Genomic DNA, 27,268 nt, shown 5'->3' with positions numbered 1-27,268 from the left:
ATAACTATAGGAAGATATGGATGAATATTTAAACCATCTTGACCAGATACCTGGGGAGTTTCAAAAAATACTGACCCTGAGTCTCACTTCCTGAGCTTTGGAATTTCCAGGTGATTCTAATGTGCAGAAAAGTTTAAGAACCATTGATCTAGTGATGAAGGAGAGATCAGGAAAGGCATCTTAGAGAAATGATCTTAAGTAACAACTTGAGTATGGAGGCAAAATCCATTACATATAAAAAGCATTCCAGGAAGAGGGAGCTGTGATACTGAGGCTGGGGTGGGAAATAGGTTGGTATGCAGAAAAATTTGGCCTGTATGAAGCACAGGATCCATAGTGAGAGATGAGACTAGTGTGGCAGGCAAAGTTTAGTCCGCGTAGGGCCTTGTATGGCAATGCAAAGGACTTTATCCTGTAGGAAATGAGACACCGTTAAATAATTTTATGAAGGGGATTGACACACGATCAAGTTTGTATTTAAGAAAAGCCACACACAGAATGTATTGGCAGGATCTGAGACTAGCAACAGAGATCTGTTGGCAGTGTGCTAGCAGGTTGTTAAAATAGCCTAAAAGAAAAAATTGTGGCTAAAATGGTCACGGTAGGACAAAAGGTGTGGACTAGAAACCTTAGTAAAAGAGGTGGAATTTGCAAGAGAAATGTACAAAGAACAGATTTATTTTGAGGATATGGCAATATTTTGAGATAAATCTAATTCTTTTCATTCAGAAAAATATGCAAACACTAATCCCTCATTGATACATGATAAATGATGTTTTCCTCTAAAAATACCTCCAGGTATCTAGACAATAAAACAGTTTCCAAAATAATTATCCCCGAGGTCATGGATTTCACATTCATTTTAAGAAATCTTAAATTTTTTATTTGTTAAGTAAAATAATAAATTTCCATGAGGTTATAATTTCTACATTTCCCAAATTTCTTAAAAGAAAAATCAAATCTCAAAAAGAAACAAAAAATACCCACTAAGTAAAATTAAAGCTGTTTTGTAAGGTACCATAAGCTCTAAAGTGAGATTTCAAAAGTCTTCCCAACATTAGGTCCATGACCAAATTAAAGTTAGGGGTTTTCAAAGTGACACTGTTTTCTAATCTTATTTCATCAAAATTATGTACCATTCATGATTTCTCCCTTATACAGGTTACTTCTTCGATGTTTCTTCAAGGTTCTATAAATTATCAAACTACTTAACTCATGTTACAGAGGCAAACAGGTTATAAGAATATGCCCTCTCGTCCAGTCAGACCCATTTCTTTATTTCACCTCCCTCAATCAGGGAACTTTTTTGATTACAGTACTTCTCACTGTTCTGAATGTCTCTAAATCTTATAGTTCATCTGTACAAGAAAGTTAGCACTTGAAAAGTCTATTAATTATGAATACTATTTAATTATGACTACTAATTATTAATACTGTATGATTATTAATTATAAAGTATCTGTATCTCATGAGTAGTCATATTCTACCCAGCAGAGGCTAGCTATTTTAGAACCAGGGAAAAGCATTCTGTGGGTTTTTTTTCCTGGCTTAGCACAGTGCTATTAGACATTTATTCTAACCCAGTGATTTTGAACTTTTTGGACCATGACTTAGCACAGAAAGTAAGTTTTTCATCTGAACTCTACACACATATATAGGTTTGGTATACACAGCTAATATATAAAACTATATATGTAAGGTTAAACCATATGAAATTAATGGCATTCTATTGTTTTGTTTACCTACAAAAAAGGCAATTTCACATTGTTACTAAACATAAGGAAAAAATTTCAAAATTTCATAAAACAATATTTACCCTTACTACCTGTGATGCACTCTGATGTTTTCTGGTCTGTGCCGTTCTGTTAAATTAAAAATGTTGATTAAGATACACTACTGATTTCATGATCCACCAGTGAACTCCTGGCTACAGTTTGAAATCCCCTGCTCTAACCTCTAACCTACTGTCTAGGCCTGCCTCTAGCTTAAGACTTAAGCTAACAGGATAAAAAGATTTTGAGAGACTCGCGAGTGGCCCAGGGCAGCAGGGTAAAGATGAAACAAGTCATAAAGGTGGTGCAACTGCCTGGAAACTCTGTGCATCCCTGAGCACTTAGCAGAATGGCAGGGACCATACTAAATGGGGAGAATTCAGAGTTTGGAGATTTTTAACTAAATCCTTTCCGACTTGACACGACTAAACTGATCATATAACTAGAATGTGATTCAGCATGGTTGACTGGTAATGTTCAGAATGAGGGTTATCCCTTGGGACACAGTGATATGTTTTATAAGGCTCTCTCCAAAGTCCTTTCCTGAATCTAAAAACAACTTTACATGTAATGCCAGATTTCTTTCCACAAAGAGAGGAAACCCATAGGGAATAGCTCTGTCTGACACTTCTTTTCTTGCTTTCTGGAAGATCATCATTTTGTTGGATGAAATGAAACTTTCCATGCTGCATAACATTTTCTAAAAGTGAAGCTTATCCAGTTCTGTTAATAACTAGTGAAACAGTACAGATGATAACAGATTGCAGACATACTGCTTATATTCTGATTAGGCTTTTAGCTTATTAAAAATGATGTTTATATAAAGATCTGTACAAACGCTTAATTATTAACCATTTTGTCAATGAAAACCAGAAAGCATGAGTTCTTATCCAAATGACAACTATTATCAGACAGATGCTGATACATGCATGGGCAAGTGTCACTCTCAGCACTAAGGTACAGCTAAATTAGACTAGACTGCAAGCAAGAGCACAGGCACTCAGGCTAACATGGGAGCAAGGAGAATGCTGTTAACCCGCTCTTTGGTGCCTAAATCAGGTGCACACACACCACCTTCTCTCATCCTTTATGTTACCAACAGCTTTATCTGATGGAACAATGTTGACAGAACTTGAACTGGTGCCAGCCCTACTGATGAGGAAAAAGGTGAAACAGTTGCTGGCTGGAGGGAATGTTTCCTTTTTTGGAAGTAGCAGTAAGATGATATATGAAAACATGGCTGAAATGGACTATCACAGGTTCCTGATATAAAAAATGATTTCAGTTTTTAGAAAACAAAGGATCAAAGAAAGAAATTCAAATAAATGGCCAATGTGTACAAGAAGGCACTCAAAAACACTAAGATGAAAAATATAAATCTAAAGGAAATAATATCTGGCCACATAGATAAGCATACTAGCAACTGAATTGAGTTCTAGTTCATGCAAGATTATGTTTGGTCCTTTTATATCAGCAGGGAAAGCATCAGAAGAATAGTAAAGATAAGAATGCTAAGTCCTAGTCAGTGGAGAGGCCTGACTACTCATCATGCCAATCAAAAACCACAGGCCTATGATGCCAATGTAAAAATCAGAGGGAAAAGAAATTTCTTGTCTAACTGCAGGAAAGAAGTAAAACCCCAAATAGGTAACTTTTATAATTGTAAAAGCTAGTAAGGGCAAATGGAAACAATAATTAACACCTTTTTTTTTTTTGGCTGCACCACATGGCTTGCAGGATCTTACTTCCCTGACCAGGGATTGAACCCGGGCCCTTGGCAGTGAAAGCTCAGAGTTCTAACCACTCGACCGCCAGGGAAGTCTCAACAAGCATCTTTCTTAAACTCAGCATAGATGTATTCATTCTCAAGTCCCAGACCAAGAGACCCCAACTGCTTTCATCTGTTCCATCCTGTAATCTCATGTTAGAACATAAGGGCAGTCACTGTGTCTTCTTCACTGAATGGTAAACCTGAATGTCCATCACACTATTCTTCACAAGTTTTATGAACCCGAACATGTTTAACCACAATGCAAAGATAAATAAAGGCCCTGATGTCCACCAAAACGAGCTACAAAATTCAGAAATGCATTTTGAAATGCCAAAGAGGGACATTTGACACACATTTAAATCACATTCAAGATATTTTAGGACTTCTCTGGTGGCACAGTGGTTAAGAATCTGCCTGCCAATGCAGGGGACACAAGTTCAAACCCTGGTCCAGGAAGATCCCACATGCCGCGGAGTAATTAAGCCCATGCTCCACAACTACTGAGCCTGAGCTCTAGAGCCCACAAGCCACAACTACTGAGCCCGTGTGCCTAGAGCCCCTGCTCCGCAACAAGAGAAGCTACCGCAATGAGAAGCCAGCGCACCACAACAAAGAGTAGCCCCCTCTCGCCGCAACTAGAGAAAGACTGCTCGCAGCAACGAAGACCCAACACAGCCAGAAATAAATAATTATTTTTTAAAAAGATAGTTTTAGATATTATATGCATTTATTTTATGTTATGCATTATATTATATGTACAAATTTATGGTATATATCTATGCATATATACACAGCTAGTGTACTGGTATCTCATCATATCTGAATATTTTAAATAATTCCTTCTAGGTGAAAGAGTTTACAAATATCTTTTTCTCTACTACTTAACCGAAAAAGGTGACAATTACGCCTGCTCACCTTACTTGACTGATTAAAAGTAACAATTTTATTTAGCATTTGGAATGTTTTTACTGTGGTTCGTGCTTGAATAGTTGCTGGAAGAGATGATTTCTGGTGGGGAAGCGAAGGGAATCGAAATGTGGGCAAAATATGGAGGAATCTGATGGCAAAGCATATTCTGTATACCATTATGTAAAAAGTACATACTGAGAGTAAGTAAGATATCAGTAACTAATGTATAAATTATTACAAAAGTACTTTAATCCAAAATATAGAAAAGAATAGGCTCATATTAAATATTCAGTGTTCTTGTTTTTTCCATTTTGAGACAATAGGCAAAGAAAAAGGTAGATTCATAATCACTTTTCTGGAGGTAAAGGCTCTCTTGGCTCACATGAAGGATTACACAGTACTCCACAAAATACTGTACGAGATATTGACTATTACCACTATGGAAAGAGGACTGCAGTTCCTGTCAGGCAATTTAGGTCCTACCAGTGTGTTGGTGCTCTTGGGGAAAAATCAGTTAACTTATCTGAGCCATAATTTCCTGTGCAAAATACCACCTGTCCTACCTTCCTCATGGGTTCTTATAAGAGAGAAATGAGGGGGAGGAGAAAAGGAAAAAGGCACTAAGTGATTCACAAGTATGGGCTTGTGTTAGACACAGTTGATTGCCCAAGTAATAATTCTTCTACCTTCTTTTTTGCTAACAAAATCCAGATTTGGTTTAGGCAACAGAATGCCTAGTATCAGAGGACAGATCATGACTGTTTTAAGCCAGTTAGTTCATCTTACATCTTTCATTTCACTCACTCATTTTCCAAATATCTTTTTTTGAATGCCCACCACATGCCAAACATTGTTCTAAGTACTAGGGAGATAATAATAAAGAAAAAAGACAAAAATTCTGGTGGGGAAGACAGAAATCAATAAATAAGTAAAACATATAGTCTATCAGAAGGTGATAATACAGAGAAGAACAAAGTAGGGAAGGGCAATAAGGGAGTGCCACGCAGAGGTGGTCAAAAAAGGCCTCAGTGAGGGTAAGACCTGATAGATAAGGGGATGAGTCATATGGAAGTCTGGAGGAACTGCAGTGCAGATAGGGTATGAGCATGTATAATGGCCCTGAGGCAGGGAGCCTGCCAAACATGTACTCAGATCAGCAAAGAGGCTACTGTGCCTAGAACAGAGTGAAGGAAAGGGAACTACAAGTAGGTGAAATGAGAGAGGTATAAAGGAGGTGGGGGAACAGATTAGGTAGACCTTTGTAGACAAACACTAAGGCTTGGCTTTTAAGAAACCCACTGGTAGGTTTTAAAAAAAAAAAGGAGTGACAAGATCTGACTTATACTTTTAAAGGAGCATTCTGGCTACTATGTTGAGAACAGACTTTCAGAGGCCACTGGTAGAAACAGAGATCAGTTAAGAGACAAATGCACTAATCTAGGTGGGAGATGATTGTGGCTCTCACCAGGGTGGTAACAGTGGAAGTGGTCAGATTATATATCCTAGATTAACTGATCAACAGGATGGGAGGGATAAAAGAATGAGAGAAGTCAAGGATGACTCTAAAATTAACTGACATAGGGAAGATTTCAAGAGGAGCAGGTTTGGGAGATAAGATCAGGGGTTCAATTTGGGACATGGTAAATTTAAGATGCCTACTAAACACTTTGCAAATTATTAGCATTTAGATGATATTTAAATCCATGAGACTAAAAGACACCCCAAAGAAGTAAGTATAAAAGAGAGAAGAAATTGAAGGCTAAGAAGGTGACTGAAAGAGGGGGAAGTGATCAATAGTGCAAAATGCTGGTGATAGATCACCTAAGAAAAGGGCTAAGCAGTTGACTTGTGAGGATGAAGGTCTAATGAGTAAATTTAAGAGGGAGTGGCAGAAGAGGAATTAGAGATGGCAAGCATGTACATTCTTTCATAGAATTTTTCTGGAAAGAGGAACAGAGCTAAAGAGAAGTAGCTGGAGGGAACTATGGGGACAAGAGAGGTGTTTTGTTTTTTTTGTTTTTGTTTTTTAAATAGAGAAAATACTGCATATTTTCATGCTGATGGTAAATGATCCAGTGAAGAGGGTGTAGGAAGGAAAGAACTGTTGGAGTGACATCTGCAAGTAGGTAAGAGGCAGCAGGATCTAGTGCACAAGTGGAGGAATTGGCCTAGGAGTATGAACAACTACAGGGGGACAGGCAAGCAAATGGCACAGATGCAGATGAGTTCATAGCTGTGGTGAGAGATGTTTTCTTCTAGTTGCTTATAGTTAAGAAATCCCACTCCTCTTTGACAGAGTAGTCCAGTAGATCCAGTTTTGGCCAATGATATGTAAAGGAAGGTCTGGTAGGGGATTCTGGGAAAGATGTTCTTTCCCATAAAGAGAAAGGTCCAAGATGAGAAATGCCTTTTATATCTACCTTTCCTTCTTGCCTTGGATGCTATTTTATGAAGATACAATGCTTAGAGTTGGTGTGGACATCTTATGACTGTGAAGGGAAATCTACAATGTATATGCCAGCAACTTTGCAAATATGGGTAGAAGGAAAGATCCATTAAGGCAGAGGTCTTTTTTTGCCTCCCCCACCCCAGTTTTATTGAGGTATAATTAACAAATAAAATTGTAAGATATTTAAGGTGTACATTTTGATGATTTGATATATTTATACATTTTAAAAGGATTCCAGAGGTCTTCATTTTGTTACCTGGTGTATCCAGTGTCCAAAGAGTGTCTGGCACATAGTACACACTCAATGAGTATTTGTTGAATAAATGAACAATGATCAAGATGGGCCATGTTTTTCAGAAACTCACTGTACAATGATATACACTAGTAAATAAAGAGATAATTACACTCCCTTGCTCTAAGTGGTAAGATAGGGGTAAGCACAGGATGTTGAGAAGCTGAGGCAGATTTAGCAATGAACTTCTATGCAGACTGTGAAATGCAATGAACTTCTTTGCAGACTGTGAAAATAAGCTTGCCACTATTTGAATGTTAATTATAAAATGTTTTGTCCCATATGAATATTTTGATAATTTCTTCAATTTCTTTATAAAAATAAATTGAAAATAAATATATTTTATATAATCCTTATATTTTTCCTTAGTAAGACACATCTAGGGCCATGATCTGGGGTAACATTTGTTTTATTCATTAACTTCATTTTTTCCCCTTGTCTCCATCTTTTTTTTGACCTAGGAGTGCAATCATACTGATGAAACATTTTACCACAGCTATCACCAGTTTTTATTGAAAAGCATACAGGATGCCCTGTTTTAAACATTTAAGAGTTTCAATGTCTGCTTTTTTCTTTAGAAGAGTTATATTTCTCTGTTCCATGCCAGCACACTTCTTCCTCCTTTCATTATAGCAGATAAACCATTATCTTTTTCTTCTGGAATCATTTTTGTGTACCTGAGTATAATGAGTTCCTTTACTATACAACAGAAGATAAAGCCTTTACAATTTTATCATAGGAGCACACATGTGGCATTATATGCACAGGAATAAAATTAAAGCTGAAGTATCCAAAGCTTGGAATAAAACCATATTTATGCTGCTGACGGCAAGAAAAATTATTTAGTCTACAGTAATGAGTAAGTAGCGGCAAAACAAATATTTGGTTGACTGTGGAAAGCCAATGTTTTCATAACTTGTTACAAGCATAAAAGCTAAAAACAGGCTGACCAAGCACATTCTGACAGCAAATAACACATGCATTCATCAATTTTTTGATGCATGTAAAACTATGATTCCTAATTTATGGATTTATTTGTAATGAAGATATAACTAACTTTGCCTTAAATATATTATATGCTATTATACAGCATATATGTATACATATTTATATTGTCCATTTATTTTAAAAAGGTCTATTGCCAATTTTTTCTTTATTAGTAGAAGATACACTTTCCGCCCTTAAAAGTGCTTTAATCTAGTACACTATACTCAACATACTAACAAACTTGTTAATAAAGTATTTACCTACAGATGTAAATAACTGCTTTGATAATCTGCAAAATGGTCATATTTGCTGAATGCTTGCTATGCTAAGAAGTCTGTGATTGGTAATTTATATATATTACTTAATATGTTACATCAAGTTTGTTTATTATACTCAGATCTTATAGGTAAGGAAACTGAGGCTCAGAAATGACTTGCCCAGCTCCCAAAGGTTGCCCATCCCCCAAATCAGAGTAATGAAGCCCACATCTATCTGAGAATTCTGTAAAGTCATACTTCTAATTGATAGTGCAGCAGGGACAATCAAATAGTTCAAGAAAAAGACATTAGGTATACATGCATTTATTCATTCACACATATATACATACATATAGCACATGCAAATGTAAGAAAATGTAAACTACAGGCAAATCAAGGTGAAAGATGTACAAGGGTTCACTGTACTGTTCTTGTTACTTTTCTGTAAGTTTAAAATTTTCAAAAGAAGTAACCATTTCTTATGATTTGAATGCTTAGTCCCTGGGACCTTTGGAAAATCACTTTTTTCTAGGTTTTAAAAAAGAGATTTAATTCTATTCAACATATATCCAATGAGCAGCTCATTTGTAATACCCCATGCCAGGACCTACATCACCTATCAGTGTGGTACCCAGACTGGACTTGCAGTATCAGCTTCCCCTGAAAACTGATAGAAATGCAAATTCTTCAGCTCCACCCCAGACTATCTATGTTCTACTGATAGAACACAGGGCGGTAATAGGGAATAAGATGGTAAACCAGTTAAAAGCAAGATTATGGATAACAGAGGCAGATGATTTTATACTTAGGTAATACACCATGGAAGGTTTGTGAGCAGAGGAATAATACAGTAATTATATTAAGAAGATCATTCTAGTAGGAGTATATAGAATGGATTACTTCTGGGAGATTCTAGAGGAAAAGACCACTTTAGGTTTCTTATAACAGTGCCAAGAAAGATGTGTTAAGAACCTGAACTAGCCTATAGGACTAGAACAGGACGGATGAGAGATCCCACAACGGGTGAGTACATAAGCCCTATTGATTGGCTGAACGTGGCACAGGCAGAGTGAGGAATCAGGGTGAGACAAGGGGAAAAGGTAAGGGAGAGACAAGAGTGATCAAAGGTTACTGAGATTTCATGCCTGGATGGTTGATAGAAGAGTTTGGATCCAGATGAATTCACGAAAACGTCTTATAGCTAGGCCTTTTAAAGGCCAAGGATCCCAGCCTTATAATCCTATAAAAGCATGTTCTTCTAAACAGTGTCAAGTAAGGAAGTGGTGATTCCAGCCTTAAGATTCTATAAAGCATGTTCCTCTAAACAGTGTCATGTAAGGAAGTGGTTTTCAGACATGCAGGTTTTAGAGGTCTGTAAACTTTCCAAAAAAACTTAATGGATGAGTTGCCTTTTAATTTTATAAATTAAGAACTTTAAGAAACACTTCTATTAGCTGTTGAGAGTATAAGTTGGTAAAACCACTTTGGAGAAAAATGTCAATATCCAGAGGAGCTGAAGGTGTTCATATTCTGCTGAACATGGTTTGCATAGTGTGTATTTGCTAAGAACATACATCAGTTGAATCAGGGCTCTGACACCTCCTACCTGCCATACATCATGGCCCTTTAGTCCTTAATAGTTCAGTTTGTAATTCACAAGAACAAGGGTAGTCTCTTATGTAACTAAAGCATGGTTATCAAATTCAGAAAATATAATGTTGATGCAATACTTTAATATACCATCGACATTCCAAGTTTGTCAAGTGCCCCAATAATGTCCTTTTTTAGTGTTATTTTTTTCCTTTGTTCCAAGAGCCAGTCCAAGATCATGTACTACATTTAATTCAATGTCTCTTGAGTCTCCTCAGCCTTTCTTTGTATTTTATAATATGGACATTTTTGGAAGAATACAGGGCAGCTGATTTTTTAATAAACAAGTTTGGGTGGACTTCCTTGGTGGCGCAGTGGTTAAGAATCTGCCTGCCATTGCAGGGGACACGGGTTTGATCCCTGGTCCAGAAAGATCCCACATGCCGCGGAGCAACTAAGCCCGTGTGCCACAACTACTGAGCCTGTGCTCTAGAGCCCACGAGCCACAACTACTGAAGCCTGCGCGCCTAGAGCCCGAGATCCACAACAAGAGAAGCCATTGCAATGAGAAGCCCACGCACTGCAACAAAGAGTAGCCCCTGCTTGCTGCAACTAGAGGAAGCCTGTGCGCAGCAACGAAGACCTAATGCAGCCAAAAACAAAAACAAAACAAAACAAAAAAACACCCAAAAAACAAGTTTGGGTTTGTCTGATGCTCCCTTATTAGCATTCAGGTTATGCATCCCTAGCTAGAGCCATACAAGGGACTTCGTGTCCGTCTCAGGGTATTGTTAGGAGATATGTGGTGCCCCTCATTGCTGAGGTTAATTCTGATGAGCCAGTCAAGGTGATATCTTATTTCTCTACTCTAGAGAAAAATAATGTATATATTTCATATTGCAACTAATAAGCAATCAGTGGGGAGATACTTTAAGATCATGAAAATATACTGCTCTTCATCAAATATTCCCCCTATATTTAGTATCCTTTGATAATTTCTGGCCAAACCAATCTTGACTATGAAAATACTAATTTTCCAATTCTACTACTCCTTTCACATCTACTGGTTGGCATCTGACTACAAGGAGGAGATTTCCCTTCTCTTCTAAGCATTTATTTATTTATTTACAGCATTATGGACCCACAGATTTTAATTTTTTCCTACTAGTTTAAATTTCATTCCTGTTCTAAATTACTATTTTTTACATTTTCTTATTAAGGTAAAATTCACATAAAATTCACCACCTGTAAGTGTATATAAGTCAGTGGTTTTTAGTACAATCATAATAATGTACAACCATCACCACTACATAATACCAGAGCATTTCCACCACCCCAAAAAGAAATGGTACCTGTTAGCAGAAACACTCTCAACAATAAGTCACAATTTTCATCTCCCTGCAACCCCGGGCAAGCACTAATCTTTTTGTCTCTATGGATTTGCCTATTCTTGACATTCCATGTAAATGGAATCATATACTATGTGACCTTTTGTGTCTGGCTTCTTTCATGTAGCAAAATGTTTTCAAGGTTTATCCATGTTGTAGCATGAATCAGTACTTCACTCCTTTTTATGGTTGAACTACATTTCATTGTATGGATATACCACATTTTGTTAGGTTGTTTTGTTTGGGTTGTTTCCACTTTTTGGCTATTATGAATAATACTGCTGTGAACAATTGTGTACAAGTTTTTGTTTGAACGCTTGTTTTCAATTCTCTTAGGTATATACCTAGGAAAGAGATTGCTGGGTCATCCGGTAATTCAATGCTTAACTTTTTGAGGAACTGTTAAATTTTTTCCACAGTGGCTGCACCATTTTACAACCCCACCAGCAATGTATGAGAGTTCCAATTTTTCCATATCCTTGCCAAACACTTCTTCTTCTTCCTTTCTCCCTCCCTCTTTCCCTCCTTCCCTTTCTTCATTTCACTTAAAAATTATAGCCATCCCAGCGGGTGTGAAGTAGTATCTCATTGTGGTTTTGATTTGCATTTCCCTGACACCTAGTGATGTTGAGCATTTTTCATCTACTGGCTGCTTGTGTTATCTTCTTAGGATAAAGGTTTTGCCCATTTTTATTTATTTATTTATTTATATTTATTTTTTTTTTTAATTTTTGGCTGCATTGGGTCTTCATTGCTGCACATGAGCTTTCGTCTAGTTGTGAGAGGGGGCTGCTCTTTGTTGCGGTGCACAGGCTTCTCATTGCGGTGGCTTCTCTTTTTGCGGAGCACGAGCTCTAGGCACACGGGCTTCAGTAGTTGTGGCACATGGGCTCAGTAGTTGTGGCTCGGAGGCTCTAGAGTGCAGGCTTAGCAGTTGTGGTGCCTGGGCTTAGTTGCTCTGCAGCATGTGGAATCTTCCCAGACCAGGGCTCGAACCCGTGTCCCCTGCATTGGCAGGCGGATTCTTAACCACTGTGCCACCAGGGAAGTCCTTGCCTATTTTTAAATTGGGTTGTTTATCTTTGTGTTCTTGAGTTGTATATCCTCAACTAGCTGCAGCTCAAGTTATTCCACATTTGACCTGGGAGTGGGGAGGGACCTTTCAAGATGCCTCCTATGACTTCTTGACACTTGCCTGCATAACAGGTGTTCCAGGCTTGGGAATACTCCATTTCTCCAAAGAGCCCTGGTTCCTTTCAGTGGGAAATAGTATTAGAAACCAATATGTGGGTGCCAGGTATGCTCATTGCTATTGATTCTCTGCTTTTAGGCCTTTTTTAGCAATCGGAAGTAGGAATTACATATATACGTGTATATGTATATACACGTATATATGAAATTTCATATATATATGAAATTATGAGTTTATGCAAATCCAATTCCTCCCCCAAAGTGTTTCCTGATCTTCCTTCATTCTGTATTTTTATCTCCTTTCTTCTGTAATGAGAACTCTGGCTCCCTACAGTATCAACATATGCATTCATTTACTAAATTTCTCATTCATAAACATACTTTTATAATTAGTAGGTCTATAGCACAACAAAAATAAAACCTACTAAGAAGAGTTCAAGATTTGTTTGCTATTCTCATTTCCCCCCCAGACCAAAGATAATATAGTCAAAATACTAAGTTCAAAGTTTGAATTAATTTTCTCTTTCTTTTATTCCCTCATCAGTGTAATGTTATTCATTTGACATATAGTTGGGCTTATTTGTTTCTGTTTACACTCAGTTTTAGTTCTTTTTTTCCTTCCCTTGCTTGTTGATTTGATTTAATTTTTAAAATACATAGAATATGAGTATATTTCCCAAAGTCAAAACCATACCAGAAGACAAACGCAGAGCACCACAATGTTCATAGCAGCACTATTTACAACAGCCAAGACATGGAAGCAACCTAAGTGCCCATCAACAGACAACTGGCTTAAGAAAATGTGGTATACATACAGAATAGAATATTACTCAGCCATAAAAAAGAGATGAAATACTGCCACTTGCAGCAACATGGATGGACCTAGAGAATATTATACTAAATGAAGTATGTCAGATACAAAAAGACAAATATTATATGATATTACTTATATGTGGAATCTAAAAAATAATACTAATGAATATAAAAACAGAAACAGACTCACAAACAGAAAAAGATTCACAAAAACAGAAAACAAACATGGTTAACTAAGGGAAAAGGGAGGCAGGGAGGAATAAGTTAGGAGTGTGGGATTAACAGATTCAAAGTATTACACATAAAATAGATAAGCAACAAGGATTTACAGTATAGCACAGGGAACTATAATCAATATCTTGTAATAAGCTATAATGGAAAATATATATATAAACTGAACCACATTGCTGTATACCTGAAACTAACACAATATTGTAAATCAACTATACTTCAATTAAAAAAGAAAAGGACAATTTTGGTACAGTTTTGTAGTTAAGAACCTAGATCCCAAGAAATAATTAGAAGTTGTAAAAAGAGGAGGCAGGATTTAAGACTACTCTTTTCAGAACTAGGTCAATAGTGGAAGGCAAAATTTGGAAGGGAGCACACAGAAGAAACAAAGTTAAAACATTATCATAAAGATCAGAGGGGAAATGAGCAGATGTGAGACAAAGGGGAAAAAAGTTTGCGGATATGGAGAGACTTTTTGCACAAGAGCAAGGAAGGAGAAGAGAAAGTTCTTGAAGACTGTGGAAATGGGTAGAGGGGTGGTTAGCCGTGAAAAGAATTAGGGTCACCTTGTTCTGAGACAAAAGACAGTCTGGAGAAATATGTGGGGAAACAAATCCTGTGGTGGAGAGGAGCAAACTTAAGGGAGGTCATATCAGATGGTCTTTTGAAAAGAGTAAAGATGAGGTAATCTGTGAAAAGTTGGGGCAGGGAGGCAGGGTTGACACTGCGACGTGAGAACTGTGCAAAATGCTTGGCAGGGAGAGGCCACGTGGAGAACCCAGAACAGATGAACAATATAAATATGACAGTCTCTGTACTGGAATTTATTCAGCTTTGAGTTTAATAATGTAAAGTACACTTACCTACATTAAAACCAGTGATGTCAATAAAAAGTAAATTCTTTCAATTTTCCCCTATTTTAGTGGAACACCTGCCAGGTACTAAATGATATGACTGTTCCAAAACTGCTGCTATCTTTTTATTATTGAACTAAAAATTTTAATCTATCCCATAAAATCACAAACAACATATCAACTCAATGAAGAGTTGAGTTTTTAAAAATACAGCACTTGCTAAGTCTGAATTAGAAATATGCATATTTGTGATTATATGCACACATTATATCTACATGTTATTTTAAGCTGGTAGTAATATCAACTATCTAAAGAATTCTATTCACCATTCTAAGTACTTAAAAGAATGAAGTGACTTAAAGGTTAATGTCCAATAAACACTGATATTACAGAGTAAAACACCATTCTTTGAGAACAGTTTTTAGGAATGCCTCTTGCTTTTTAGAGCAAAAAAATCAAAGGAAGCTGACTGCTCATAATATAAAATGGTGGTGAATCCCAGCTCAGAGAGAGATTAAAAAGTGAGAAATTTAAAGAAACTGAAAAGACATTCTGTGAGATAACTCTGTGAAGGAAGTAGTATAATATACTCTTTTCCTTCTTTTATTTGAAGTCTGCCATCTAATAATTTCCTTTCCAACACTACTCTTACAACACAGAGATTAAAAAAACAAACAAACGATCGAACAAACAAACTTTCTGGCAACTTAAAACTAGTAGAATTGTCATTACCTAACATTATATTGTATATTTACTTCTTTTACTGCCTATCCCAACTCACCCCATGCCCAACTGGAATGTAAGTTCCATGAGAACAGATACTTCATCATTTTGTTCTTTGCTTCCTCCTCAGCACCTCGAATGTTTAAAATATAGTAGGTACTCAATAAATATGGATTAATAAACAGAAAATCAAATATAGAATACTAATGCATATAAAGGAAAGAGCAAGCCTAGGAAAAAAAGGTTTATATGATATAAATAATATCAGCCCTGTGGACTACTAGGAATTGACTATGTATTTGGTTTATTAGATCATTGCTAAATATCTAAGATATAGAGTCAAGAGTTTATAAAATACCTTATTAAAGTAAGATTAAAATATTGTCTTGAGTAAAATAAATGGTTTAAAGTTTCAAAAGTTATGTATATTTAGTTGCAATTATGTTTAATTCAATGAAAGAAATATTTATTGTGAGCCTTCAGTATATATGATATAGATTGATATATAAGATTAATACAGGGCAGAATATAGTAAGTATCAAAGAAATTCACTGAGATATACAGGGAAATGTATTTTGAAACGTGTCTGAGGTGTGGAGCTAGAAATGAAGACTGGTGAACCAGTAACCACATCTTTTATGGAATTTTGATTAGAGTCTAAGGGAGTTTGGGAAAGGTTCGTAGGAGGTGGAGTGTTTGAGTTGGGGCATGAAGGACAAAAATTCCGTAGACTAAAATGGTGGAAGAATGGTGCAATAGAATTGCATAAGCAATATGACATAGACAAGAAAGGGTGGGCTGTGGTCAAGGATCCATGAGGGCAGCTGGGGGAGAAAATGGAATCTGGGGAAATAATGGAAGAAAGGACTTCAAATCTGTTTTATAGCAGATCCTGAGGACTCTGCATATAGTTTTCTAGAGAACAGGATGGGCACAGATCAAGGGATTTCGCTTACCTCTGATTTAATCATCTGAACAATCATGGAAAGTTGTATTACCACTGGGGTGGACACACCCCTCCCTGCACGCCTGAGTCCATGGGACTCTAGGGATGCTGACTCTATCTCTGCCTTGGGAAACGGCATGTGACTCAGGACTGGTGAATCAGAGCCTTTAATTCTACAGCTACACTAATCATTTCAGGATGGGCACATGTTGAGACCTCTGGGAAAAAGGCAAGCATCCTTTATCCATTGGATTAGAATCAGGGAAGATGTGAGGAGTTGATATGACTATTCAAACCCATGAAGGGGAAAGCCTGAATAGCACAAATAAGCGTGTGTACATGGGGTTTGGGGTGGGGATATGAAAGCAGAATCAAAAGATGGAGACACAGAGAAAACCAAGGTCTACTTGATATCATTTTAGGCTCTGATAAAGCTGTACCTGAGATCAGTTCTATCTATAGCTCTAATACAAGCTTTTTAGAATAAGCGTGGTTAACTATTTGAACCCATAAGATTCCCAACTGATAGAATGTCATTCCCATTTTACAGGTGAAGAAACTGAAGGATAGAGAAAGCAATTTGTCCAAAATCACATAGGTCTTAAATAACAGATTTATAGCTCTAACTCATATTTGATGGCTCCAGGCCCATGTTGCTAACTACAGATTTTTAGTTTTGTGTGTTTTCATATGTATGTGTATATATGTGTCTAAGAAAGAGAGGGAGGGAGACAGAAAATCAGGGCTTAACTTTAGTTTATTTTGGTATATAAAAATAATAACTACTGTTCATTGAGCATACTATGCTAAGCACTTTACCTAAAATTTGTATAGATGCCAATCATTACCAGCTTGTCCGTATCCACTTTTAATAGAATCTTTCTTGTCCACAACTGCTGCTCCTTCTGTTAGCCTCAGAAGCTAGAGTCCGGGGTGGCATGTGAGCCATGCATGCTCACAAGGGGCTATGACTTGTGTAGATAGTCAAAATATGTGATAGGCCAATCAGATTCCTTTCTTGAAAATATGGTGAGACTGAACCAGTTGGTGGTAGGCAAAAGGATGTGCATATTCAGAGTTGGGGTGGTCATTATGAGACTGTGTGCAACACAGAATTCTAAAGGATAATAAAAAGAGAAGACTGTGTATAGAAAGAAGAGTACAGGGCAGATGTAGAAAGAAAGAAAAGCAGAGATACAAAGAGGAAAGGAGATTACATATCTCTGGAAGGAGAACAACTCCAGTTTCTGGTCACATTCTCTTCGGTTTCTGTCTTTGGGTATTCATGAGATTCCACTGTGTGCTTACAAAAATCTCCCTTTTACTTAAGGTAGCTTGACTGATTCTTGAACCATGAAACCAATAAAGTATAGACTAGAACAATATATCATCCAAGTGAATTAACCCGTGAAGTAAGTTATTTTCAAGATAAAGAAACTGAGGTTCAGAGAGTTTAAGTAAATTTCCTAAGGAAAACAACTAATATGAGACGAAGCTAGGATTAAACCTCAGGTCCATGTGTCTTAACTCCACAGGTGTAGGACTAACTGGAATAAGGAAACTAACTAGGAATTAATGACAATATTTTAGGAAGAGGTAGTGAGAGACACACCTAGAGCAATGGATGAGGTAACATAACTGAAAGGACAGGTAAAAAATGTACAGGGTTGCCTATGGGGGTAGGGATGAAGGGTGAGTAGAGATGAGGGATGAGTAAAGAAGTGGAAGAAGGGCTTCTCTGGTGGCGCAGTGGTTGAGAATCTGCCTGCCAATGCAGGGCACACGGGTTTGAGCCCTGGTCTGGGAAAATCCCACATGCCGCGGAGCAACTAAGCCCGCGCACCACAGCTACTAAGCCTGTGCGTCTGGAGCCTGTGCTCCGCAGCAAGAGAAGGCCGCGACAGCGAGAGGCCGGCGCACCGCGATGAAGAGTGGCCCCCGCTCACCGCAACTAGAGAAAGCCCTCATACAGAAACGAAGACCCAACACAGCCAAAAATAAATTCATTAAAAAAAAAATCTTAAAAAAAAAAAAAAGTGGAAGAAGCCAAAGATGATACTAAGATTTCTTAACTTGCCTGACTAGAAGAACAGCGGTGCCATTAATAACAGTAGCAGGGAAATTAGGTCAGGGGATTGTTTTTGTGGAGAAGAAAATACACTTAATTTTGGTCACTATTAGTTTTAAGTGAATGTGTTTAAAAAGGGAGTTGGAAATGTGGGTCTGAAGCTCAGATAGAAAAAGGGATTTGGGAATTATTTTAAATAACTGACTTCACTGAAGTCTTTGTAAAACTCAGTAAATCATTATATATATAGAAAAAAATTCAGTATTGCATAAGTACAAAGCTTTAAATTAAGAGATAAACACCATATTTAATCTTAAAAAGAGACTGCTTTAGATTTCTACTTTTACCCCAGCCAGCTTTTATAGTGACAAATTTACTGTACCCAAATGACAAAATGAAGCAACAAAATCAAAACCTAGTAATTTATTTCTATATAGTCAGCAGCATGTGCACACATATGCTCAAACAAACCATTTATATCTTTAGAGGATAGAATAATGTTTTAAATTGTACAGCAAAAATATATGGATATAATATAATAAAAATGACTTGTTTTTATGCCCTGCACTTCTCCATGGAACTTAAAATCCTTTAACAGACATTATCTCATTGTTTTAAGAACTGTTATGAAACAATATGACATTTATATAACACCATTCATTCTCAATAATCCCAAAGGGCTTTACAAACTCTGGAAGAATGACTTTGCTCATGTTTAGTACGCAACCACTGAGGGATGGAGGTGGGGTGGATGGGAAGAAAAGTGGACAGAACTGTGGTAGAAATTCTGTGGAACAGAGCAGTAATATTATACAACCGTTTAAGAAAGGAAGTGAAAGACATTATTATTAAATTGAAACCAAGAAGAAACAAGCAGAAAAGATCCAAGGTAAGACTGCAGTACACCTGTTAAATTTGAGAAAAATATTAATACCAACTGGTCTTATTTTCATTTTTTAGTCTTATTAGAATAATATATAGATAAAGGTAAAAAAAATGAGCTATATTATTTAAAGACTTCTCTCCTCCTTCCTTCTTCTTTTTTTTTTTTTTTTTGAGGTACGCGGGCCTCTCACTGTTGTGGCCTCTCCCGTTGCGGAGCACAGGCTCCGGACGCGCAGGCTCAGCGGCCATGGCCCACGGGCCCAGCCACTCCGCGGCATGTGGGATCTTCCCGGACCGTGCAGGGAGGGGTGTGTCCACCACAGTGGTAATACAACTTTCCATGATTGTTCAGATGATTAAATCAGAGGTAAGCAAAACCCGTGTCCCCTGCATCGGCAGACGGACTCTCAACCACTGCGCCACCAGGGAAGCCCCTTCCTTCCTTTTTTGAACTGAGACTAAGATGCTGAAAAACAAACACTCAGTTGGAAAAATATGAAAGGATTTTTTGTTTTGTTTTGAATTTACCAGTTGTATTAGTCTGGGTTCTCTAGAAAAACAGAATCAATAGGATCATACATAGTAACAGTTTTATTATGAGGAACTGGCTGACAAGATTACAGACGCTAAGAAGTCCCAAACCTGCAGTTGGCAAGCTAGAAATCCAGTCTGAGTCTGAAGTTCTAACAGCCAGGAGAGCTGATGGTTTAAGTTCCCATCTAAAAGTCACAGGTTTGAAACTCAAGAAGAGCTGATGTTTCAGATTGATTCTGAAGGCAGGAAAAGACTAGTGTCCCAGCTCAAGGCAGTCAGACAGAAGGAGTCCCCTCTTACTCTCAGAAAAATCAGCCTTTTTGTTATATTCAAGCCTTGAACTGATGGACGAGTGCCATCTACATACACTAGGGAGAGCAATCTGCTTTACTTGTCTATCGATTCAACTGCTAATGTCATCCAAAAACACCCTTACAGACACACCCAGAATAACATTTGACTGAATACTGGGCCCCCTGTGGCCCTATCAAGTTGATACATAAAATTAAAGATCACATCAGATTAAGGGCCTTTGTCCTTTCCATGACAAAACTAACAGAATTCCGTTTTCTAAAGCACTTGAGGTCAATGTAACAATGCATATAAAGAAGAAACTGCCAGATACCCACTTTGGAACAAGGAAATATGCCAACTAATGCTAAAAGGTTGTAGCACCTCAGTGTGGTCTCCTCTAGTCACAATTACATGAAGTGGACTACAGAAGATGGGCGATGCCTTGGTTGGGCACATGTGTGGAAGCAGAGGGAATTCAGGGGAAGAGGTGAATATCACAAAACAATGCAAAACTAATCTCCCAGTGCCAAGTCATATATATGAGGGAATAGAGCCAATTTTCTGGAGGAATGAGAACATAAGCCTTATAAGGGCTTTGACTATCTCTTTAGCTAAATCATGGTAAAAAGTGGAGAACACCCCTATTAACACCCCCAAAATACCACTTGAGGTCCGGAACCTGAAGATCACCTTCCAACACAGAGCAAATCCTCTATACCATTCCTGCCACTATCACTACTGCCACCAGAGCTACCACCAAAGATACTGTATACTTTACATACTGAAACCTTACAATAAACAAATATACCCATTTCACAGAAGAGGAAATTGAGGCTAAGAGAGGCCAAGTGTTGTAGGTATGCTTTTTGTTTGCCTAGTGTATTTCTGACCCCTTCCTCTGATAACAGATCCTGCCCCTGATGACAGAGTGACACATGATTAATCAATCAGTGTCTGACTTCTGGGAGGTAGGTGCTCAAGAAAGCTAGAAAGAAGCTAGGGTGAGTTGTCTGATGATAGATCCAGGTAAGAGTCTAAGACATCCTGCACCCAAGGCCTTTGGTCTTCCTGCCCTTCCTGAAGTTTGGCTGTTCAGTGCCTTGTTCTATTTTGTGTGCTATCTCAGTATCCTATCCTGTGGTTTGAACTGTAGTTGGGCGTTTTCCTGATCATATATGTTGGCTTCTTTAGTAAATTTTTTGAAAACAGTTAAGCTAACATGGAAAATCTTGTAAAATTACTCTATAAAATATAATTCCATTGTTGAAAGGGAAAATTTTTAGTGGGCATATTTGAGTTGCATTATTTGAATACTATATAAAAGAGACAGCCAAAGGTATAAGAAAATGGTACTTGAACTGTGCTCTTTTTCAGTCAGTGAGAAGAAATGAGAGCAAAACCTTCAAAAACCTTCCAGAGAAGCAGGTGAAGAGTTGAAAAGAGCAGACTTTCTCTTGAAGGTTAATCCAATGGAAAGACCCAAACATTCAGATTCTGCTAGTGTGTGTGTGTGCCCGCGCGTGCACATGCGCGCCTGTCTGTGTGTGTAATCTTGTATTTATTGTAACACATACACTGAAAAGATTCTGGAAGTGGGGTGCTGCCCTAACAAAATCCTAAAGTTAAGTTCATGTGAGTGGGTTTAGAACCTTATAGGGGACAGAAGTTGGAAGGACTTTGAGAAATTTGTCAATAAAAGTTTCAAAAATCCTGAAGAAACTTTGTAGAAGCACAATAGGCTTTGAGGAGACCACTGGTGAAGGCTTAAAGCAAAGTGAATGTACAAGAATGTTCACAGAAACACTATTCATAATAGCCAAGAAGTGGGAAAAACTCAAAGGTCTTTCAATTGATTAGCAGATAAACAAAATGTGGTATATCTAGGGCTTCCCTGGTGACGCAGTGGTTGAGAATCTGCCTGCCAATGCAGGGGGACACGGGTTTGAGACCTGGTCTGAGAAGATCCCACATGCCTCGGAGCAACTAGGCCCGTGAGCCACAACTACTGAGCCTGCACGTCTGGAGCCTGTGCTCCGCAGCAAGAGAGGCCGCGACAGTGAGAGGCCCGTGCACCACGATGAAGAGTGGCCCCCGCTTGCCACAACTAGAGAAAGCCCTCGCACAGAAACGAAGACCCAACACAGCCAAAAAAAAAAAAGTGGTATATCTAGTCAATGTAATATTATTTGTCAGTAAAAAGGAATAAAGTACCGACACATGATACAACATGGATACCTCGAAAATATGCTAATTGAAAGAAGCCAGTCATAAAAAACTAAGGCAAAGATTTCTTATACTCAACACCAAAAACTCAATCCAAAATTGAAAAAAAATAAGTTAGGCTTCATCAAAATTTAAAAGTTTTGTTTTTGAAAGAAATTGTTAAAAGAATGAAAAATTAAGTCACTGTCTGGGAGAAAATATTTTCAAATCATGTATCTGATAAAGGACTTGTATCCAGTGTACATAAAGAGCTCAAAATCCAGCAAAAGCTAAACAACACGGTAAAAATGGGCAAAACATTTAAATAGACTTTTCAGTAAAGAATACATACTGATGGCAAATAAACATATGAAAAGATGTTTAACATCATTATTAATTAGAGGAATGCAAATTAAACCACAAGGTAACATTACAAACTATTAGAATGACTAAAGTTAAAAGTGACCATATCATTGCTAATGAGGATGTGGAGTAACAAAATATCTCACACACTACTTGCAGGAATATAAAAGGGCACAACTAGTTTGGAAAACAGTTTGGCAGTCTTTAAAAAGTTAAACATACAAAATATACACCTATCACACCATCTAGACATTCCACTTCAATATATTTACTCAAGAGAAATAAAAGCATATGGCTATATAAAAATTTGTGGCATATCTATATCATGGGCTATTATTTAGTATAAAAGGAATAAGTTACTGATATACACAATAACACAGATAAATCTCAAAATACTTATGCTGAGTGAAAGAAGCCATACCAAAAAAGGGTACATACAGTACATAATCCTATTTAAATAAAATTCTAGAAAATATAAAATGTTTTACAGTGATAGGAAGGACTTAAGTGGTTGTCTGGGGATTGGTGAGGGGATTAACAAGGGGCATGAAAACATGTTGGACCTTGAAGAATATGTTCATTATCTTGATTGTGGTGAAGGTTTATCAGGTGTATACAAATGTCAAAACATGTCAAACTGTTCACTTTAAATTATTCCTCAATAAAGCTGTTAAAGAAAAAAATTTTTTTTTTCTGTGTTCAAATTAATGTTTGTGGATTCTGTCTGTGACTGGGTACTTTGTGATACCCACCCAATTTAAAGTAGTCCTCCAGTCACTATATTACATTGCCCTGTTTTATATTCTTTTCTTAGCCCTTACTATCTGAAGTTAATTTGTTTATTTGTTCATCTGTACTCTTCATTTTAACATGGATTCATGCTCAAGAAATTATCTTGAGTTTCTTTCATCCTTATTTTCCTTTCCCCTTACACTATAAACTATATAATTATCGATTTAGACAGAAAAGTCAATTTCATTCATTCCTTCAGCAAATATTTGTTGAATGCCTATTATTTTGCCAGTCACTGTGTCAAGTATCAAGCATAGGGAGGAGATGAATCAGCTATGACTCCTGCCTGGCAGGGCACCCTTCCAACTATTGCTCTACTTATTGTCCTTCATTTTATGGTGAAATCTTACTTATCTCTCAAAACCTGGCTCAGATACTCTGTCAGGCCTTTCCTGACCAAACAGACTACCTGCCTCTTTGTTCTTCGTAGGCCTTGGCTTACATTATGTAACAGAATCTGCTAATTTTTTCCATGAATTCATTCTCTCCTTTTACCTTTTAGTGATAGAACCAACCCTCATCTCCCCACTCCTGACTCTAAATTCTAGCCAGGCATTTGGCCACCTAACTGTAGTCTAGCCTTTTGTAGAGCAAGGCATGGCCATGTGATTTCAGGATAATACGATATGAGTGAAAGTGCTATGTGCAACTTTTGGATCATCTTTAAGATGAAGCATTTGTCTGGTACTTAATCTTTCCTCTTCCCACTTGCTAGAACACAGACATGAAGGTGGGCAATGTGGACGATGAAAATACCCTCGGAAATGGCAGAAAAACAAAATGAAAGAAACTTTGGTCCTTGAATCACCTGCTGGCCCTGAAGTGTTTACTTCTGGATGGTCTGCATGAGAGAAATAATCCCCAATCTTACCTAAACAGTGTATTTTAGAGTTTCGGTCTGTCTGCTTCTCTCTCCCACTCTTTTTAACAGCAACTTCTTTTGTAGCTAATAAAAGCAGCACTGTTAATAGAAACTTCCCCTATGGAACTCCTTGTACAAAGTAAGTAGATCTTATTTTCTCTGGACTGGAAGGACATCCAATAAAGAGCAAGTGACAAATGTCTAATACAACAAAATCAAATCAATTTCCTGGTTATCTACTATGTGTAAGGGACTAAGAAGTTATACTAGTAGTAATTTATTATTGCAACCCTGTTTTGTAGAAACTGTTTTCTGGTACTTCCCTGGTGGTGCAGCGGTTGAGAATCCGCCTGCCAATGCAGGGGACACGGGTTCGAGCCCTGGTCCACGAAGATCCCACGTACCGCGGAGCAGCTAAGCCCAAGCGCCAGGACGAATGAAGCCCGTGTGCCTAGAGCCAGTGCTCCGCAACAAAAGAAGCCACAAAAAGTTTAACACTTAAAAAAAAAAAAACTGTTTTCTATTTTACTGATTCCTGCTCTTTATTATTTCCTTCTTTCTACTTCATTGGGTTAATTTTGCCTGTTTTTTTCTTTTCTAAAGCTTCTTTACATGGGAAATATTTTTAGTAATTTCCTAAAATATAAGTATCTGAAGCTACGATTTTCCTTCTAAGTACAGTGGTGGACACATCAACATATTTGGAAATCAGTAACTGTTTAAAATCAGTTGTTACTAATTCTTAACAACTGCATTTTGTCAGAGAAGGTAGTCTGTTTGAAAACAGTCATCTGAAATCTTTCTTTCTTCAAGAGTGCTGGAAAAGAGTGCATTCTGAAGCTGTTGAGTACAATATTCTCTTTAGGTGCCTTAGATCAAGTAAGTTAACTGTGTAGTCCAAATCATCTATAGTTTCATTCATTTTCCTACATGCTTTTTAAATCAGTTACTGAGAAAAAAGTAGTAAAATCTCCCACTATGATGAACTTATTTACTTCTTATTACAGGTCTATCAATTTTTGCTTCATACATTTTGAGTCTGTGTTATTGGGTCCATTCAGGTTTAAGACTGTTAAATCTTCCTGGTAAATTGAAATTTTTGTTATTAGGTAGAGACCCTCTTTATGCCTAATAATACATTTTGCCTTACAGATTTGATTGTACAATATATTTAAGATGTTTCTCAGGTAAGTAGTACATGATTAAATTTCTTTTTTCAATCCAGTTTGAAAATCTTGGTCTTTTAAAGTATTTGACCTTTTGCATTATTTCAATATAATTACTAGTATATCTTTATTTTTTTTCTCCTATCTTATTTTGTACCATTATTTTTAATATCCTGTCCAGACTACATTTTGTTTTCTCTTTTTTCTTCTCTCCATTTGGGTTCAATTTTTCCTTAATCCATCTTTTTCTCTACCAGTTTGGAAGTTATGACCTTTTCCAATTCTTTTAGTAGTTTTCTTTAAAATATTAACATGCAGGGCTTCCCTGGTGGCGCAGTGGTTGAGAGTCCGCCTGCCGCCTGCAGGGGACACGGGTTTGTGCCCCGGTCCGGGAAAATCCCACATGCCGCGGAGCGGCTAGGCCCGTGAGCCATGGCCTCTGAGCCCGTGCGTCCGGAGCCTGTGCTCCGCAACGGGAGAGGCCACAACAGTGAGAGGCCCGCGTACCGCAAAAAAATAAAATATTAACATGCATATTTACTGTTTTAAAGTCTAAAGTTAATTTGTATCTTTACCTTCTTCCCAAATAAGAACCAATACAAGGACCACAGAATGCTTTTCCAAACTTCTTTTATCTGCTCCTCAAACTTATATTGTTATTATGTATTTTATCTTCATTTTTAACACATTATTGTTATTTTATTCATTCAACGTTTATTTAGATTTCCTCATACACCTACCACTTTCCACATTCCTTTCTCTTTGCAGTACAGATTTTCCATGTGGACTCACCTACCTTTTGCCTAAAGTATGTCCTAGAATTTCTTTTAGTGAAGGTATGCAGGTAGCAAAGTCTCTCCATTTTTGTTTCTCTGAAGAATATTTTCCCTTAGTACACTGAAGATAATATCCTGTCTTACATCCTCACTTGCTGCTGTTGAGAAATCAGTTCTTGCTTTTCTAAAGATGTCTTTCCTGCTGCTTTTAAGGTCTCTGTGCTGAATGCTATATTGTCACGATGTGTCTAGATCTGTATTTTTAAAAAAATATTTATTTATTTATATTTTTTGGCAGCGTCCAGTCTTAGTTACGGCAAGCAGGCTCTCTAGTTAAGGCACGTGAGTTCAGTAGTTGCAGTGCGCAGGTTTAGTTGCCCCGCGGCACGTGGGATCTTAGTTCCCTGACCAGGGATCGAACCTGCGTCCCCTGAATTGGAAGGCGGATTCTTAACCACTGGACCACCAGGGAAGTCCCTAGATCTGTATTTATTTTTATTTTTTTATCCTCTATTCATTAAAAAAAAAAAAACTTCTTTATTCTGTGAATTGATCTCTTTCATCAAAGAGAATTTTCAGCTATCATCTCTTCAGCTATTGCCTCTATTTGCCCTTTCGTCTCCTCCTAGAATTTGACTAGACATTTATTAGATTTTCTTTCTCTTCTTCCAGGTCTCCTATCTCTTGGGCTGAATTCTACATAATGTTTTGTTTTTTCTTTAAATAACTTTATCTATTTATTTATTTTTGGCTGTGTTGGGTCTTCATTGCTGCATGCAGGCTTTCTCTAGTTGCGGCCAGCAGGGGCTGCGGTGCACGGGCTTCTCATTGCGGTGGCTTCTCTTGTTGCTGAGCACGGGCTCTAGGTGCGTGGGCTTCGGTAGTTGTGGCTTGCGGGCTCAGTAGTTGTGGCTTGCGGGCTCAGTAGTTGTGGCACACGGGCTCAGTTGCTCCAATTAAGCCCCTTAATTGGCTGGCCTTTGGTTTCCTATATATAATAGAGGGGTAGGGCTGGATTCTCCTTTCAGGACCAAAACTCTGTGACTGCACAGAACTATGTGATGTAGAGTATACTCAAAATAGAAGTTTCTGATGCTCAAGACATTGCTTAAGGCAAGCCTACTTTCACATTTTAAACATATGCAGCATGTTT

At 37.5% G+C, this 27,268-nt stretch overlaps 1 protein-coding gene across 4 annotated transcripts in view; it reads right to left on the bottom strand.

The window, feature by feature from the left end:
* Positions 1 to 27,268, bottom strand: part of CWC27 (CWC27 spliceosome associated cyclophilin) — a 230,147-nt gene that overhangs the window by 78,828 nt on the left and 124,051 nt on the right. The window contains exon 12 of one of the 4 annotated variants that reach the window (XM_079918334.1): positions 1,817 to 1,862. The exons of the other annotated variants lie outside the window; for them this stretch is intronic. Within the exon in view, the coding sequence (XP_079774460.1) occupies positions 1,822 to 1,862 (41 nt within the window). The 3' untranslated portion in view covers positions 1,817 to 1,821. The remainder of the gene's footprint in view (positions 1 to 1,816; positions 1,863 to 27,268) is intronic. 4 annotated transcript variants of the gene reach the window in all.

Source organism: Stenella coeruleoalba, assembly GCF_951394435.1.
Source record: "Stenella coeruleoalba genome assembly, chromosome: 3".
NCBI classification, from domain to species: domain Eukaryota; kingdom Metazoa; phylum Chordata; class Mammalia; order Artiodactyla; family Delphinidae; genus Stenella; species Stenella coeruleoalba.
This window is presented reverse-complemented; position numbering and strand designations above follow the sequence as displayed.